The sequence below is a fragment of the Balaenoptera borealis genome, assembly GCF_965194805.1.
Source record: "Balaenoptera borealis genome assembly, chromosome: 16".
In the NCBI taxonomy this organism is placed as follows: domain Eukaryota; kingdom Metazoa; phylum Chordata; class Mammalia; order Artiodactyla; family Balaenopteridae; genus Balaenoptera; species Balaenoptera borealis.
The window spans coordinates 53,658,213-53,676,330 of NC_138872.1; the positions used below are offsets into that span (position 1 = coordinate 53,658,213).

At 53.5% G+C, this 18,118-nt stretch overlaps 1 protein-coding gene across 4 annotated transcripts in view; it reads right to left on the minus strand.

Annotated features, from left to right (window-relative positions):
* Positions 1 to 18,118, minus strand: part of LOC309614152 (mitochondrial import inner membrane translocase subunit TIM16) — a 67,387-nt gene that overhangs the window by 42,530 nt on the left and 6,739 nt on the right. For all 4 annotated transcript variants that reach the window (XR_014236046.1, XR_014236047.1, XM_082362072.1 and 1 more), the window contains exons 4-7: positions 17,019 to 17,089; positions 16,460 to 16,643; positions 13,574 to 13,650; positions 1,877 to 1,927 (exon numbers count right to left, since the gene is read on the minus strand). Coding sequence is in view for 2 of the 4 variants with exons in the window: in XM_082362072.1 (XP_082218198.1) it covers positions 1,877 to 1,927; positions 13,574 to 13,650; positions 16,460 to 16,643; positions 17,019 to 17,089 (383 nt within the window). In the remaining 2 variants the exon portion in view is untranslated. The remainder of the gene's footprint in view (positions 1 to 1,876; positions 1,928 to 13,573; positions 13,651 to 16,459; positions 16,644 to 17,018; positions 17,090 to 18,118) is intronic.

Here is an 18,118-nt window from a genome sequence, read left to right on the forward strand (position 1 = left end):
TAGGAGCGGGTGGGAGCCACCCACGCTCTTCCCGGGTCTCCTCGGCCCAGAAACCCCCTTCAGAGGGGCTCCCTCCCTCTTCTCTGAACTTGGAGCCCTTGGACGGCAGCCACTGCATCTCTACCTCAGCACCATGACTGCCCCCCGTTGCTGGAGGAGGAGGAGAGAAAGGAGGAAAGGGTTCAGCTGGATGAGCTGGCCAGAGGCACTGCCCAGCTGGGGCAGGAATGGAGGTGCCGGGCGCTGTGGCCTGGACCCTGGGGAGGAGAGAGTGACCTGAGAAAGCTGCGGGGAGAGGGCCTCAGTCTCCCTCCTCGAGCTGAGCCTGGGGCCCCTTTCCAGGCAAAGACTAAAGGTTATTTAGCACAGAAAGCTACAGTGAGGCCCACTGCTCACGCTGCCCTGAGGCTCACACAGCTCCACCACAGCCAAGGGGCGACGAGACCAAGGAACCAAGACCCAGCCTCGAGGAAGCAGGGCCAGGGTGGAGCTAAAGCCACTTCTGCTGGGCTTGGTTCACCTGCCAGGATGGGGCCTCCTCTTGGTCTTCGGCCAGTCAGAGGTGGAGCTGACTGCACTGCCCTGGGAAAGAGCTGCAGTTGGCTGTATGAAGGGGAGAGAGAGAGAGAGAGAGAGAGAGAGAGAGAGAGAGAGAGAGAGAGAGAGAGAGAGAGTGAGAGTGTGTGTGTGTGTGTGTGTGTGTGTGTGTGTGTGTTACTGCTGCTTGGGTTTAGACTGGTGGAGTGTGTGTGTGTGTGTGTGTGTGTGTGTGTGTGTGTGTGTGTGTGTTACTGCTGCTTGGGTTTAGACTGGTGGAGTGTGTGTGTGTGTGTGTGTGTGTGTGTGTGTGTGTGTGTGTGTTACTGCTGCTTGGGTTTAGACTGGTGGATTACCCTTGACCCCGGGTGGGGAACAAGTCCTAGAAATGGAGATGAGGCATCTCTGCTGGGCCTGGGGCCTCGCTGGGGAGCTCTGCGCACGAGCTAGCAGCAGAACCCTGAACTGCACCTTCCTCAGGAAAGAAGGCTCCTCAGCTTCTAGAATAATTTTTAAAAATGTAAATCCGCTCATTTCATTGTTGGCTTATAACCCTAATGGCTCCCAAAGCACAGGTGACAAGCCCCTGACTCAGGCTCCTAGGACAAGCTCAGCCCGCCCCAGGCCGTCCACGGCAGCACTCAGGCCTCAGCCGCAAACCAGCTCCTCAGGGAAGCACTAAATCATTCCAGCAAGCGGAGCCCCCCAGCAATTGTCCGTGTCTGTCTCGTTCACCACAGAACATTCTGTGCCTGGCACCAAGTTGTTCTCAAATGAATGAACGAGTCCCCAGTGGCTCAATGCCTGCAGCATGAACCCATCGCCTGGCCTCCTCGTTTGGAACTCGAAGGGCCACATGCACCCATGCACAGCCAGACACAAACCGAACCCGCTCAGCGCCCAGGGCCCACAGATCAGGCAGGCCCCCCAGCACCAGGGCCTGGAGGGGTGCAGAGGGTGGGGGCTGGGTCTTCTTGGCTCCTCTGTGGCTGGCCTCCGCTGACCGTACCAGGAAAGGTGGGTAGGGATGAGGGTTTCAAAGGAGAGGAAGTTGGAATCTCAAATTAGCTTCTTGAAGCCACAGGATGCTTCCGCCGAAGGCCTGTGGGCGGCCTGGCTGCCCCCACCCTGTGATCAAAGCTGGATCCTCCCAAGACCCAGAACACGCTTCCCAGAAAGAGCCTCGAGCCACCTCCCAGGTGACCCCCGCGTACCCGCCAAGCCTCGGCCAGGGGCACGGGGCGTGGCAGAATCTGTGTGCCAGAGGCTGAGCTGCCCTTGCCCGCGTCTGCTGGAGCCGCTGGGGCCTTAATCCAGCTCCGCTGCCCACACAACTCACCTGGGAGGCCTCGGGCTTGGCTCTGGGGTCGAAGATGCGCAACTGCTTGTCCTGGAAAAGCAGAGAGGAGAAAACAGCACAATTAGGCCGGGGAGGTCCTCTGGGAGGGGGGCCTATCTCCCCCATCCCTAGGCTCTGATGGTCCCACACCCAGTACACAGGTTGAGCATCAGGCACCAGGCAACCCCTCCCCAGCCCAGTTCCTCCTTCTCACAGCAGGGGGCAGGCCCCCTTTCCAGCCCCAGTCACCCACAACAAAGACTGTGACAAGAGTTCACATTTCCTGAGCACCTACTATGTGACACTCATGATCTCACCCTATCTTTCCAACCACGTTATGAAGCCACGCTATCACCATGACCCCTTCACAGATGGAGAAACTGAGGACCAGAACCAAACTCTAGGTTACCAGCTGCTATACGTGTGCTCAGCCCAGCCTAGAGGGGCTCACAGGACAACATCATTTCTACACTTAACTTGGCGTCTAACCAGGACGGCAAGCTTGCACATCCATCCATCACTCAGCACGCAGTTACTGGTTCAGAATACCTGACTGAGGGTGGGGATGGGAACAGACGAAAAAAGAAAAAAAAAAAAAACCAAAACAAAATACCCATATCTTATATAAACAGCTTTCTTTCTGTGGAATAATCTCTCTGCATGTGTGAGTGTGAAAGTGTACACAAATGTACATACATAAAGAACTGGGGGAGAGGAGGCAGAATCTGTATCCGTTGACTATTTACAGGCTTGGCCATGATAAATTGTTAACTGCAAAAAGGAAGATGCAGAGTTACGCAGTGTGGTGTGATTCTACTGTGGTAAAAGTAAAAAACTCCATTTGTCTGACCACATTCTTGTATGTTTTGCAAGTCTGCTGAGTAAGGAGAAAGGTCTTGACAGGCACGGGCCGTGTTTTAATGCTGGCACCAGGGGTGAGGCAGGTGAGGGGTGATCAGCTTTTCCTTTTTATATCTTAGCACGGCTCCACTTTTTTCCGATCAGCACAGATTCATATTTTCTTATTTCAAAAAACAATCAACCAGCAATGAACAATTGGAATTTGAAATTAAAAACACAATACCATTTACATCAGCACCCCCCAAAACTGAAATACTTAGCTAGAAATGTAACAAAATGGGACTTCCCTGGTGGTCCAGTGGTTAAGACTCCATGCTTCCACTGCAGGGGGCGCAGGTTCAATCCCTGGTCAGGGAACTTAAGACCCCGCATGCCACACGGCACAGCCAAAAAAAAAAAAAAAAAAAAAAAACTAACAAAATACGTATAAGATCTACATGAGGAATACTACAAAACCGCTGAAAGAAATCACAGAACCAAACAAATGGAGAGATATTCCATGTTCACAGTTAGGAATACTCAATATTGTCAAGATATCAGTTCTTCCCAACTTGACTTATAGATTCAATACAATCCCAATGAACATCCCAACAAGTTTTGTGAATATCGACAAACTGATTATGAAACTTATGTGGAGAGGCAAAAGACTCAGAATGGTCAACACAAAGTAAAGGAGAAGAACAAAGGTGGAGGACTGCTGCTTCCCAGCTATATTCTAAAGCTACTGTAATCAGGACGGTGTGGATCTGCACAAGGATAAACAAATAGATCAATGGAACAGAACAGAGAGCCCAGAGAGAGACCCCCTTAACTACAGCCAGCTGATCTTCGACAAGGGAGCAAAGGCAATACAATGGAGCAAAGACAGTCTTTTCAACAAATGGTGCTGGAACAACTGGGCATCCACATGCAAAGAAATGAATCTAGACATAGACTTTACATCTTTCACAAAAATCAACTAAAAATGGATCATAGTCTTAAACATAAAAACACAAACCTTTATTATAAAACCTCTAGAAGATAGCATATGAGAAAACCTAGGTGACCTTGGGTTTGGCAATGACCTATTAGATACAATAACAAAAGTGTGACCTATGAAAGAAAAAACTGATAAATTGGACTTCATTAAAATTATAAACTACTGGTCTGCAAAAGACACTGTTAAGAAAATAAAAAGACATGCCACAGACTGGGAGAAAACATTTGCAAAGCACATATCTGAGAAAGAACTTATATCCAAAAAACACAAAGAACACTTAAAACTAAAAAAAAAAAATTAAAAAATAGGCAAGAGACCAGAATGGACACTTCACCAAAAAAGATACACAGATGAAAAATGAAAACATGAAAAGATGCTTAACACTGTATCTCATTAAGGAACTGTAAATTAAAACAACAATAAGCTACCACTACAAACCTACTAGAATGGCTAAATTTCAAAAAACTGACAACACCAAATGCTGGTGAGGATGTGGAGCAACAGGAACTCTCATTCACACTTCTGGTGGGAATGCAAAATGATTAAGGCCACTTTTAGAATACAGTTTGGCAGTTTCTTACAAAGCTTTAAAAAAAAAAAAAAAAAAACTCTTACTACATGATCCAGCAACTGTATTTACCTAATATCCTAAGTATTTACCCAAATAAGTTAAAAACTTATAGCCACATAAATGTTTATAGCAGTTTTATCATAGTTGCAAAAAACTGGAAGCAGCCAAGAAGTTCCTCAATAAGTGAATGAATAAATAAACTGTGGTACATTCATACAATGGAATATTGTTCAGCGATAAAAAAATAAATAGCTCAGACCCCAAACCATAAAACTCCAAGAAGAAAACATAGGGGAAAAACTTCATGACTTTGAATTTGGTAATGATTTCTTTCTTTTTTTTTTTTAAATTTATTTATTTTATTTATTTATTTTTGGCTGCGTTGGGTCTTTGTTGCTGTGCACAGGCATTCTCTAGTTAGTTGTGGTACGTGGGTTTCTCATTGTGGTGGCTTCTCTTGTTGCAGAGCACGGGCTCTAGGCGCCCAGGCTTCAGGAGTTGTGGCTCGCAGGCTCTGGAGCACAGGCTCAGTAGTTGTGGCACACGGGCTTAGCTGCTCTGTGGCATGTGGGATCTTCCCAGACCAGTGCTCAAACCCGTGTCCTCTGCATTGGCAGGAGGATTCTTAACCACTGTGCCACCAGGGAAGCCCGGTAATGATTTCTTAAATACGATAGCAAAGCACAGAGAAAAGCAAAAATAGACAAATGAGACTACGTAAAACTTAACTTTTGTTTATCCAAGGACACAACAGAGTAAAAAGACAACCTATAGAATGGGAGAATATATTTTCACATCATCTATCTTATAAGGAATAAATATCCAGAGCATATAAAGAACTCATATTACTCAAAAACGAAAAATCAAATAAACCAACTAAAAATGAGCAAAGAACTTGAATAGACATTTTCCCATAGATACACAAATGGCCAACAAGCATGTGAAAAGATGTTTAACATCACTAATCCTCAGAAAAATGCAAATGAAAATTATAGTAAGATATCACCTCACACCCGACAGAATGGCTACTATTAAAAAATCTAGAATATAACAAGTGTTGGTGAGGATGTGGAAAGTTGGAATCCTTGTGCATGTTGGTGGGAACATAAAATGGTACAGATGCTATGGAAAACAGTCTAGCAGTTCCTCAAAAAATTAAAAATAGAATTATCATATGATCCAGCAATTCTGGGTATAAACCCAAAAGAACTGAAAACAGGGTCACAAAGAAATATTTGCACACCCATGTTCGCAGCAGCATTATTCACGATAGCCAAGACACAGAGGCAACCCAAGTGTCCACTGACAGATGAATGGATAAACAAAACATGGGACTTCCCTGGTGGTACAGTGGTTAAGAATCCGCCTGCCAATGCAGGGGACACGGGTTCGATCCCTGGTCCAGGAAGATCCCACATGCCACGGAGCAACTAAGCCCGTGCGCCACAACTACTGAGCCTGCACTCTAGAGCCCAAGAGCCACAACTAGTGAAGCCCACACGCTCTAGGGCCCGTGTGCTACAACTACTGAGCCTGCGTGTTGCAACTACTGAAGCCTGTGCTCCGCAACAAGAAAAGCCACCACAATGAGAAGCCCATACACCGCAACAAAGAGTAGCCCCTGCTCGCTGCAACTAGAGAAAGCCAGTGCACAGCAACAAAGACCCAACACAGCCAAAAAACAAAACAAAACATGGTATACACATTCAATGAAATATTTTTCAGTCTGAAAAAGGAAACCCTGTCACATGCTACAGTATGAATGAACCTTAAGGACATTATGCTAAATGAAATAAACCATTTACAGAAGGACAAATAATGTATGATTCCATTTATATGAGGTATTTAAAGTAGTCAAATTCATAGATATGGAAAGTAAAATGATTACAAGAGGCTGGGGTAGGGGCCAAAGAGAAGTTGTTCAGTGGGTGTAGAGTTTCAGTTCTGGAGATCTGTTTCACAACAATGTAAATAAACTTAATATTAGAACTGTATATTTAAAATGGTTAAGGTGGCAAATTTTATGTGTTTTTTATACCAAAATTAAAAAAAATAGTTATCAGTCCACAAAAAGATATGGAAGACCTATAAATGCATATTACTAAGTAAAAGAAGCCAATCTGGAAAGGCTACATATTCTGTGATTCCAACTGTATGACACTCGACATCCAGGAGAAGGCAAATCTTACAGAGACAACAAAAAGATCAGTGGTTGCCAGGGGTTTGGGAAGAGGAAGGCAGGGATGAACGGGTGAAGCACAGGGCACTTTTTTAGGGCAGTGAAACTGTCTTGTGTGATGCTGTAATGATGGATACATGACGTCATGCATTTGTGGGAACCCATAGAAAGCACATCAAGAGTGAACCCTGGGGACTTCCCTGGTGGTCCAGTGGCTAAGACTCCACGCTCCCAATGCAGGGGGCCCAGGTTCGATCCCTCGTTGGGGAACTAGATCCCACATGCCGCAACTAAGAGTTCGCATGCCGCAACTAAAGATCCTGCATGCCGCAACGAAGATCCTGCAAGCGGCAGCGAAGATCCCACGTGCCGCAACCAAGACCCAGGACAGCCAAATAAATAAATAAATTTTTTCTTTTAAAAAAAGAAAGACCAAGTTTGTTTAAAAAAAAAAAAAATGGAAGAGCGAACCCTAATGTAGATTGTGGGCTTTAGTTACTGTAGCAACATTGGTTTAACTATAACAAACGCAACTCACCAATGCAAGATGGAGTGGGGAGGGGAATATGGGGACTCCTGGCCCTGTCTGCCTGGCCCTGCCTAGGTGCTTGGGATTCAGACAGAGCAGACAGTCCCTGCCGAGTGCTGGTGCCTGCAACCCAGAGGTGGTCACAGGTAACTCTGGGGAGGAACCTGGACCTGACTTGAGCCCAGAGGACAAGTGGAGCTTGTACTGGGAAGGGAAAGGCATTCAAGGGAGGAGGAAGAGTACGAGCAAAGATGTGGAGACAGGAGCTCGCTGGCATGAGACGTGGAGGGAAGACGAGGTCATAAAGGGAGAGTGAATGGCAGGAGTGGGGGGCAGCAGGCAAGCACACAGCTGGACAAGGGAGGGGTCAGCCTGCAGAGGCCTCGAAAGCCAGGCCTCCCTTCACGGGCCTTCACGGGCAGGGTCCCAGGGTTCTCCTTCCAGCTGCAGTTTACTGAGCACTTGCTACGTGCCAGGTGGGCACCAGGCACAATCCAGCGGTCAGTTCTGAGGCACCGTCCACTCCACAGCCTCGGTCGGGAGGAGGCTGCTTAGAGACAGACAGCGATCAGACAGACAAGGCCAGTAAGGGACACAGGATGGAGACAGGCAGAAAGAACAGTGAGAGGCAGAGAGAGGATGGGGAAAGATGGAGGGTCAGAGAAGAACAGAGACACAGAAAGACAGAGAACAGAGACAACTATAGACACAGAAAAGACAGCAAGGGACAGTGAAAGAACCAGAGACTGAGAACAGAGACAGGGCAGCACAAGACAGACAGAAGATGGGTCAAGCAGTGAGCAACATTGGATCTCGACAGATGACAGGCAAGAGAGAAGGCCTCCTGGCAGCAAGGGCCACTCCCACCCCTGTGGAGACCAGACAGGCAGGGTTAGGACACCAAATCCACCACTGATGTGCTCTGTGACCTGGGCAAACCCCCGAGCCCAGGGTGGGGTGTGGGTGATGGCAACACTTCTCACAGGTCGGAGGCACGGTCTTGGGACCTGGGCACCTCCCTAAAGGCAGCTGGACCATCGAGTGCAGAATTCCAACAGGAGGTCCAGACCAGGCTTCAGACTGGGCACTGGGGGCTGCATTGGCGCTGGTGGGGCCTGCAGGGCCGGGCAGCAGGGGTGGCACTGGGCTGCTGAGGCTCTGGGCTCACAGGCACACTCCCAGTGGAGTGGGAGCCCAGCTGGCCAAGCCCAGCCATCTGTGGGGCCAGCGCGCCCCCTAGCGGCCACCTGCTCCTCCCCTCGGCCGCAGGAGCTGGGAGGGGAGCCGGAAGGGGCTTCACTGGGCTGGGCCAGCCCCTCACCCTGCAGGGGCACCAGGAGGCCTGCAGGTAGAACTGCTCCAAGGCAGGACGGGAGTCATAACCAGGTGGCCAGGGAGGTTTTCCCCGTGGGGTTGGGGGGGAGCCCAGTGTGGAGACCAGGGAGGCTCTGATGAGAAGAATGTTGCCGCCCACTGGTCAAGAGGGGCTTGGGCTCTCTCCTGCTGAGGGTGGGCCCCTCACGGGCTCCCCCCACACTCTCAGAACAAACCCACGGGCACCTCCACCTGGACTGCAGTCACAGGGGCAGCCCCCCTCCTTCACCACTCCCCAAGGGCTTGCAGCTTTTGACGAACCCGTTCAGGATCCTGAGGCTCCCTTTACAGCAAAGGAAGGGGCAGTGGACACAGGACTGCGGTGATGCCCGGCACTCGCTGACATGTGACACCCTTCAAGGACAGCGTCCTCCCCCAGGATGCCGCACCCACATCAACAGTATCGTGAGGCCCTGAGTCCCCACAGGTAACCAGGTCTAGGAACTGGGATGGGAGCTGGGGGGCCTCCCCTGGGCACCACTCCAGCCAACCCACTTGGGAAATCTACGCTTCTCGTCCCTGCGCCTTTGGGCTCTGGGTGGAGAAGGCACAGAGGTCCACCAGACTCAGACATGGCCTGCTCCACTAATCCCTCCCCCCAAGACACCAGCAGGCGAGGAGTTGAGTTGCTGTCCCAGGACACAATGGGGACAGGGTGCTCTGTGACTGGGTGGCTCTTCCTTCTCCACCCGCCCCACCTTCGGGCCCAATTTTGATGGTAAATGGGGCTCAGACCCCTGGGGACGTGGGGCTGGACCCCAACAGCAGAGAAGCCCCTGTAACCAGCAGGGGGACAGTCCAGAGTTCAGGAGCCCAGCTGGGTGGTGGGGAGGGAGAGGATGAGACCAGCGGCCCAGGGTTCTTCTCGGAAGGTTGCAGCCAGATCCTGGGAAAGCTGTCCCCAGGGATGGCACCCTGGGGACTGCCGTGGCTGCAGGGTTTGTGGTGAGGCCCTCCGTCCCTGGGTGCTGAGGGCTCGCAGCTGTCACCCCTCCTGGCACTGCTGCCCACAGCCATGCGCACGTCCAGTGACTGGTCAGCATGCGGACAGGGCCCAGCCCCCTTGCCTCAACAGGGACACCTCCCGCGTAGCTCCACAAGGCGTCTGCAAGCAGTCCCTGGACCCAACACCCTCGTCCCCCTCCTAGGTACCCCCAGCCCCATGCTCCGCCAGGCCGTCCCCTGGGAGTCACTTCTCCCTGCGCTGGCCCCCCTCCTGGAGGCTGACATGCTCCTTGCCATCACCCCACCCCCACACCGTGTCCTCCACCACGGTGACCGCTGCCCGCTGCCCTCAGAACAAAGCCCTCGCGTGGCCTCAGGCTCGGCCTCAGCTGGCCCCACCCTGCCCCCGGCCATACCCCTCACCTGGCTGCCTCTGAACACAGCAGGACCCCCGGGAGACAGGACCCCCGGGAGAGTGCCTGCCTCCTAATCGATCCCCCCGCAGCCTTGTCAAAGCCAGACTCAACCACACTGGGGGTTCCAACCACTCTGGGGGGTCTGGTTCATATCAGGCCCAGCTGAGCCGGGAGCTCTGGGGAGCACCGGCACCTCTGGCTGCTCCACAGGAAACGACCCACGTCCAGCCCCCAGACACCTGCTCCCCAGACACCCTGCCTGGGGCTGGGCTGGGGGCCTGGAGCCGAGTGGACGCAGGGCGGAGGCCACAGGCTAGACTGGCCTCGTGGGTTGCAGCTCTCGAGTGAAGGGCCGTCTAGGCCACAGTACCTGCGGGCAGTGTGGGGTGCTGGCGGGCAGCCTGGGCGAGCTCTACAGAAGTTGCCTTCCTCCCCGTCCAGGGCCATGGCCCAGGCAGGCTGATGTGTGGGCCCTCGCTGAGGCCAGTCCCTGCTCAGAACATTCATGGGGTGTGGAGACGGCACCTGTCTGCCCAGGGCTGCTCCATCACCATGGAAACCAAGGCCCCTTCCTGCTGCCCTCCTGTCAAGCTGCCCGCGGCCACCACGCGCTGCAGCTCTGACCCCCTCAGGCAGCCACTGGAGCTGTGAGACAGAGGAAGAGCGGGGTCCTCCCTCAGGGGCTGGAGCTTTCCGCACACTTCCTCGCGGACTCACATGTGGGACGGGCAGCACTGCTCTGTTCAACCTCCAGGCTCAGAGGGCTGACTGCGTACCCACGGACACATGTCTCCCCCCAAAGCCCAAGCTGGAGCCCAAGGCGTTCACAGAACAGCCCCAGGGCCGCCTCCTCTGGAAAGCCGCTGGCTAAAATGTATCAACCACCTTAAGAATCTTCACAGCCTGCAGCCAGCAACACTCCTCATAGGAATCTAGGTGGGGGTGGGCAAGCTCTAAGGCCCACGGGCCACATCCAGCCTGAGACCTGGTTCTACCAATGCAGTTTTACTGGGACACAGCTACGTCCCTCATTTATGTACTGCCCATGGCTGCTGCTCTGCTACAAGGTGCACTGACAGAGACAGCCTGGCCTGCAAAACCCAAAGCATCTACTATCTGGACCTTCACAGAAAAAGTCTGCCCCTGCTCTAGGCTAAGAAACTCACAGAGAAGGCAGAGAAAAACCCTATATACAAATACATTCAAACGTTACAGCTTATAACACAGTGACATAAACTGGAAGTAATCCACGCTTCTGAGAGTAGGAGCTCCACTGAGAAAACTGTGAATCTATATGATTAAATATTTCCCATGACATTTATTAAATTTTTGATGAATTAGAGAAAATGTTTATTATGTGGAACAAAAAAAGTGCAGGATAGGACTTCCCTGGTGGCGCAGTGGTTGGGAATCCGCCTGCCTATGCAGGGGACATGGGTTAGAGCCCTGGTCCGGGAAGATCCCACATGCCGCGGAGCAACTAGGCTCGTGTGCCACGGCTGCTGAGCCTACGCTCTGGAGCCCGCGAGCCACAACTACTGAGCCCAAGTGCCACAACTACTGAAGCTCGCATGCCTAGAGCCCGTGCCCCACAACGGGAGAGGCCACCGCAATGAGAAGCCCGCGCACTGCAACGAAGAGTAGCCCCCGCTCGCCGCAACTAGAGAAAGCCCACGTGCAGCAACGAAGACCCAACGCAGCCATAAATAAATAAATAAATTTATTAAAAAAAAAAAAGTGCAGGATAAACTAACATGGAGAGTATGATTCCTACACGTACAGAAAAAGCATAGAGAGAAAGACGTCAAAATGGTGACAGGCCCTGTCCCTGGGTGGAAGGGTTACAGGTGACTTTTTTTTTTTTTTTTCTTCACTTTTTCACTGCTCTCCAAAATTTGTAAAACAAGCATAAACTACTATGCTTGGGTGATCAAAAGAAAACACCTCCCGTGACAATTCCCTTCCAGCTTCCTCCTCGCTCCCATCCTGTCTCATTCTGTCTCTCTCTCTCACTCACTCACACACACACACACACACACACACACACGCTGTGGAGACAGCACAGAGGGGGTTTCTCAGTGGAGGAGGAGGTCACAGCCCAAACACAGGACTCTGTCCAGGCTGGTCCCTCTGCCTGGGACACCTGTCCCCTCCTCAGTAAGGGTAGCCCCGACCTCACTGTCTCTGGGAAGCTGTGTCACCATCGTATGCCCGAGCAAGGGAACCATGTGACTGCCTTGCCCTCGAGCACGGCTCCTTAGGGACCTAAGGGGACAGTAGTCCCGTCTGATTTACCTCTGGACCCCCAGAGCTCAGGCCAATGTCTGGAGCCTACTGTTTAATAAACCAAACAGGGGGAAAAAGTGGATGAAGACCAGGAAATGGGGCTTCCAAGAAGGCAGAGAGAAGAGAAAGTGGGAAACAGGATCCTCCCGTGTATGCAGGCCCCACGTTTTCTCTTCAGAGGTGTCAACCCCACCCCAGCCAGCTCTGGTCCCCACCCCTCCGCGGCCACGCTTCCTGGAAGAGCCCTTGCAGGCTCCTTCCTCGCCTCCCACCTTCCTTCACATGTGGCTTCAGGCAGCAGACACCCTGCAAGCTCCTGAAGGTCTCACGACCCAAATCCACAGGTATGTGTCGGCCGCGTCTTCTCAGACCCCTCCCCGTGTTCCCTGGACGCCCTCTAGCCTGGGTCTCAGGGCTTCCTTCCTCCCACCAGGCGCTCCCCCGTCTCCTCGCAGGTTCTGGTCCTTCCTCAGGCTCCCTCTGCCTCTGCTCTCAACCATTCTCTCCCACTCAGGGCACTCTTGTCCCTCTGCAGGTGCCACATAAACACAGACGCCACCCAGGCCTCCACCTTCCACTCAGACCACTGCCCACAGCCAAGCGCACGGACTCAACTGACACCTCCGCCCAGACCTCCCCGGCACCTCCAACCTGGGGAGTGTCCAGTCTCGGTGGCAGGCCTCCTCCAGCCTGTAACCCAGGAGCCGGCCTCGGGACCCCCCACCCCTCACACACAGCCCACCACCAACCCCGCAGCTCTCTCTTCCCCCGCTCCCTCGTCCCCTCTGCAATTCTCTGTCCACACTGCAGCAGGGGAGCCTCAAAATGCAGATCTGCTCGCCTCACACCTCAGCCACCCACCTCTGGCTTTAAAAACACTCCAGTGCTTTCCCGTTGCTTCTGTAGTAACAAGCGCGACCCTGTGTACGCAGCTCTGCTCTCTGCCCCCAGCACGCTCCCCCTGCCCCGCACCATGAACCCTTCCCTTACAGCCCTTGCCGGAGGCCAAGCCTCCCCTGGCCTCTCCAACCACTCAAAGCACCTCATGTCCCTCTTTCACAGCCTGGGTCACAATTATCCTTTTATCTGTACAATCCCTGGACCCACATCGGCCACCCCCACTAGCACAGGACTCAGTGGGCACAGGAACTGGCATCACCGAGGACCCTGAGACCTTCTGACTGGCCGGAGGGCCAGCACAGTGCCCAGCTTGTGGACGCTGCCTAACACGACCCTCACGGAGAGGCAGGCAGTTTGGACAAAGCAGCCAGGCAGCCAGGTGAGGCTGGCTGAGGGTGGTGTTGGGAGCCCCAGAGGTCCAGTGTGGGGCTTTCTTTAGTGGGGTGGGGGCTTCAAGAGACAGGTATGAGCCAGAGGCATGAGGACGAGGAAGGTGAACACCTATCCTGGCCTCGGTTTGCTGCTGCCCCACAAGTACTGCCGAGTCTGACAGGTACAGCCCAGGACACGGGCTCTGCAACACGACGGCCCTGGCAGAGCTGGGCATGCTTCAGGCCCCCCACAGGCACTTACTCGAGTCTCACCGCCCACCCTTACCTTACATGTCGTGCCCACCAGGGCTCCGTCCCGGCTCCAGGTGGCACCCTGCACCAGGTCCCCGTGGGCCGCCAGCTCTGCAGAGAAGCAGCCAAGGTCAGGAGGGGTCCAGGGTCCCCCCAACCCTGTCCCACGCAATGAGGGCATCAGGGAAGCGGGTGCAGGCAGGCCTGGCTTGGGGGTAATTCAGGGAAAGGGGCAGCAGCAGTGAGGGTGCTTCAGGCAGAGGAGCAAGGGCAGCAGCTCCTCCCAGATTGGGGGGGGTGCTTTTGAGGGGGGGTGCTTCCTTCAGCCCTGCCCTCCTCAGGCCACACTCCCACTCCCTTCCCAGGCTCCCTGCTCCTGGGCCACCCCGCTCTGCTCAGTCACCAACATCCCCCCAATCCCCGCAGACCACGGACGTGTCAAACACACACCCGCCCTGGGCCTCTACTCGGGCCATCCCCATTCCCTCCCCACACAGCGTGACAGTTTTAAAATGTGTCCACAAATTCTTTGACACTCCTCGTATTATAGACCGAATTGTGTCCCCCACAAAAAGATGCTGAAGTCCTAACCCTCAGCACCTGTGAAGGTGACTTTATTTGGAAATAGGGTCTTTGCAGATGATCCACCGGGGAGAACTGAGATGATGATCAATTTAAGCTGATATTGCTAGAATGGACCCTAATCCAGTATGAACGGTGTCCTTGTGAAAAGGGAAATCAGAGAGAAGATGCAAGCACAGAGAGAAGATGATGTGAACAGAGGGAAGATGGCCATCGACATGCCCCAAGAAACACCTGAAGCCACAGAAGCTGAGAAGGGGACCTGGAACAGATTCTCCCTTGCAGCTCAAAAGGAACCAACCCTGCCAACACTTTAATTTTGGACTTCTGGTCCCCAGAATTGTGAGACAATAAATTTGCTTGTGGTACTCCGTTACGACAGCCCTAGAAAACACGTCCTTTCAAAATGTAGGGCCCGATTCCCTTCTTCTTGAGTGTGAGCAGGACTCAGAAACTTGCTTCTAACGGAGAGCCTGTGCCTTCCAAAGCTGGGGCGTAAATGGCACCGTGGCCTCCTCCTTGCTGCCTCTCTTGGACTGTCCACCAGGGGAAGCAGCTGCCATGCAGTGAGGATGCTCAAGCAGCCCACAGAGAGACCCATGGGGGAGAACCAAGGCCTCCTTCCCACAGCCGGCACTGTGTGAGTGAACCACTTAGGAAGCGGATCCCTCCACCCCAGTCCAGCCTTCAGGTGACGGCAGCCCCAGCTGACAGCTCAACCCCAACCTCATGAGGAGCCCTGAGCCAGAACCACCCAGCTTAGCTGCTCCCAAATCCCTGACATTCAGAAACTGTGAGATGATAAATGTTACCAGCTGTTATAAGCCTCCAGGGTTCGGGGTAATTCTTTCTGCAGCAATAAGAAACTACTATGACAAGGTCTACTCCCCCGAGGTTAATCCCGGCCCTGTCACCTGCTTGCACTGTGACCTTGGTTAAGTTATTTAACCTCACCTGTAGCACGGGAACGGCAACACCCCCCAACGTGAAGCCCTCAGCACAGCGCTGGGCACACGAGAAGGGCTTGAGAGATGCTAGTTACAGCTGGGGTGACTCTCTGATGACACACTGCCGGGTGGCCTGCACCAGGTTAGGGTGGTCTCCTCCACTGCACCAGCAGCACTTTGGGGGCAAGGCCTGCACCTTGAATTTCATGTCCCCTGTGGCACAAGACAGCTCCATGATGGGCGCTGGCTGACTCCTCAGTAACAGATGCTGTCAGGAGGGAGTCCCTCAGACACCCCGTTACACTGTCGGCCCTTGGTCCCAGCCCCAGAAGTGGGGGTATCACCATGGTGAGCCTCACCCACCCTGGATACTCTGCACAGCACTGTGGGGCAAGTCCATCCTTCAATTCTCTGAGCCTCATGTCTTTCTTTACCTTGAACCTGTCAAGGAGGACTCTGCAGAAAGGATTTGGTGATGCTGCCACAGAAAACACCTGGGTTCTGCTGTGGGTCACACTGCAGGGTCATAACCATTCAAATACTGAGGAATCTGACCCAAAGTTGTCACCATCTACAAGTGGTCTGAGTGTGTGCTCCCCAAATTCACATGTTGAAACCTAACTCCCACTGGGATGGAATCCAGAGGCAGGGCCTCTGGGAGGTGATAAGGTCATGAGGGTGGAGTCCCATGAAGGGTATTAGGTCTCTTATAAAAGAGGCCCCAGAGAGCTCCCTCACCCCTGCTGCCACGTGAGGACACAGCCAGAGGATGGCCATCTGTGAACCAGGAAGCAGGTCCTCACCAGACACTGAATCTGCTGGTGCCTTGATCTTAGACTTCCAGCCTCCAGAACTGTGAGAAATAAATGCCTGTTGTTTATAACCCACCCAGTCTGTGGGATTTTGTTATAGCAGCCCAAATGGACCAGGACAATATATACTGAGAAAATAAGAGAAGCAGCACCGGGCGGGAGGGGATGTAGAAACAGCAAAATTCTCATCCCCTAGAAGAGAAATCAGTAGTTTGTTTTCAAAACTGAAATGTCACACAATTCAAGAAATAACAGTATAAGGAAGTTACTTAGACATATGGAGGAAAAAGCAGGAAAAACAGCTAAGTGAGATGAAAACATATGCCTATGGGATTTAGGGAGGGATGGGGTGTTTGTAACAAGCCTTGTAAAATTATAAGTAATATATACACACACGTATACAAACATACACATACACACACCCATATATATACATAAATACATATATACGTATATATACCACGTACATGTGAAACTTTGATACGTGTCTTAAAAGTCATGTTACCAAAATCATAAACAAAGAAACAAAGTGCTGCCAGACGGGGCTGCCCAGGGAGGGACAGTGAGTGTGGCCCATACCTGTGAGGGGCTGCTGCTTGGCGGCATCCCAGACCTTCACGGTCCTGCCCGCCGCGCTCACCAGGATGCCATCTGCGGTGGGGTGGAACTGCAGCACCTCCACCTGGACGTCCTCGGGGCCCAGCACCAGCCCAGGCCCTGAGGGCAGCACCCCGCCGGGGGCAGGCAGTCGCCAGAGTTTCACCTGCAGGAAAGAGCGAGTCCGTGAGCTCAGGACTGGGTGGGGCCTCGCTGCCTCCAGCCAGCCTTGCCCCAGCTGCCCCCTACCCCAGGAGAAGGGAGGGGACAGGCTCAGGTTAACAAGGTGTGGTTAGGGGCCGAGGGGAAGATGTGGGAGTGGGGAGAGCCAAGCGCACTGCTCCCCCAGCACCACAGGCCTGCTGTCCTCAGGCAGCCGAGCAGCAGAATGCAGGTCATGTCCACAGCTCAGGGTAAGCGCACGGGAGCACACGGGAGCTGGCGTGGGTTGAGGAACTTAGCAGGAGGGGCTGGACTGCAAACCAGCAGGGCCCTGGTGGCTCATAAGGCCTGGAATAGCTCTTCCAGCCGCTCCACTCACCGTTTTGTCGGCTGAGGCCGTGGCCAGGAGGAAGTCATCAAAGGGAGAGAAGTCCAAGTCCGTGACCAGGTCTGAGGGAGAGAAACAGCTGACACGGGCCAGACATGGGCCAGATGTGGGCCCGCCGGAATGTCCTGTTCCAGCCCACCATGCCCTCTCCCAAGGCCGGAACCACGGCCCAGGGCCTCTGAGCTGACCCCTCTGCCTACACGGCAGCAGGCTGAAAGTCCTCGAGGGGAGGGCACCTCTGGAGACCGCAGGCCAATGCCACAGGCCCCTGCCTGCAACACACATCCCCAAGAGCCCTGCATCCCAGGGTGGTCAAGGGCCCATCACTGGGAGGTTGGCAGGATGAGGGGCAAGAAGCTCCTTGGATCACCAGGTACCTGCATTCGCCCAAAATCCAGAACCCAGCTCTGGTGAATGGATACAAGCGCCGGCCCCGACGGGATTCACATATAGGGCAGACTAGAGGCCACCCAGCCCTAACAGACCCTCATCACATCCACAGGGAGACACACACTTCTCTGCAAATGCAGCAAGAGGCGGGCCGTGAACTCAGGGGGGACCCCAAGGTCAGGGGTCAGGGGAGGCTTCCTGCAGGGGGCACAGTGGGCCCTGGAGAATATGGAGGGTGGCACAGGTTAGGACATCGGGTAGGCAGGGGGCTGGAGTGACATGCCTGACCTAGGAGTTCTCTGCCCCTTGACAAGCCAGGGCTGGCCCACCTACAGGAGTGCACCTGACCCAAGCCCAGGCAGCCAGCTTCTCTCCGAAGGGAGTTAAACCAGGAATGGGAGGCCTAGAGACAGGGTGCCTTAGGGACTGGCCTGGGTGGAGAGCAGCCAGCTGGGAGGGAGCTGTCAGCTCTCAAGCCAGGACCCTCTTAAGGCCTGTGTGTCCAGCTGCTCCTTCAGTTCTGGAAGCTCCCCAAGAGTCTCCCAAATCCCTTTTTGGCTTAAGCAAGCTGGAGTTAGTCTCAGTTCTTTGCAACCAAAGAACCTGAACTGCTCAGCTCCGGGGGGCCGGGAGGGGAGGTGGGGCACACGGAGTGAGCCAGAGCCCAGAGGGGAAGTGAGACTGGGGCTTTCGGGGGACAG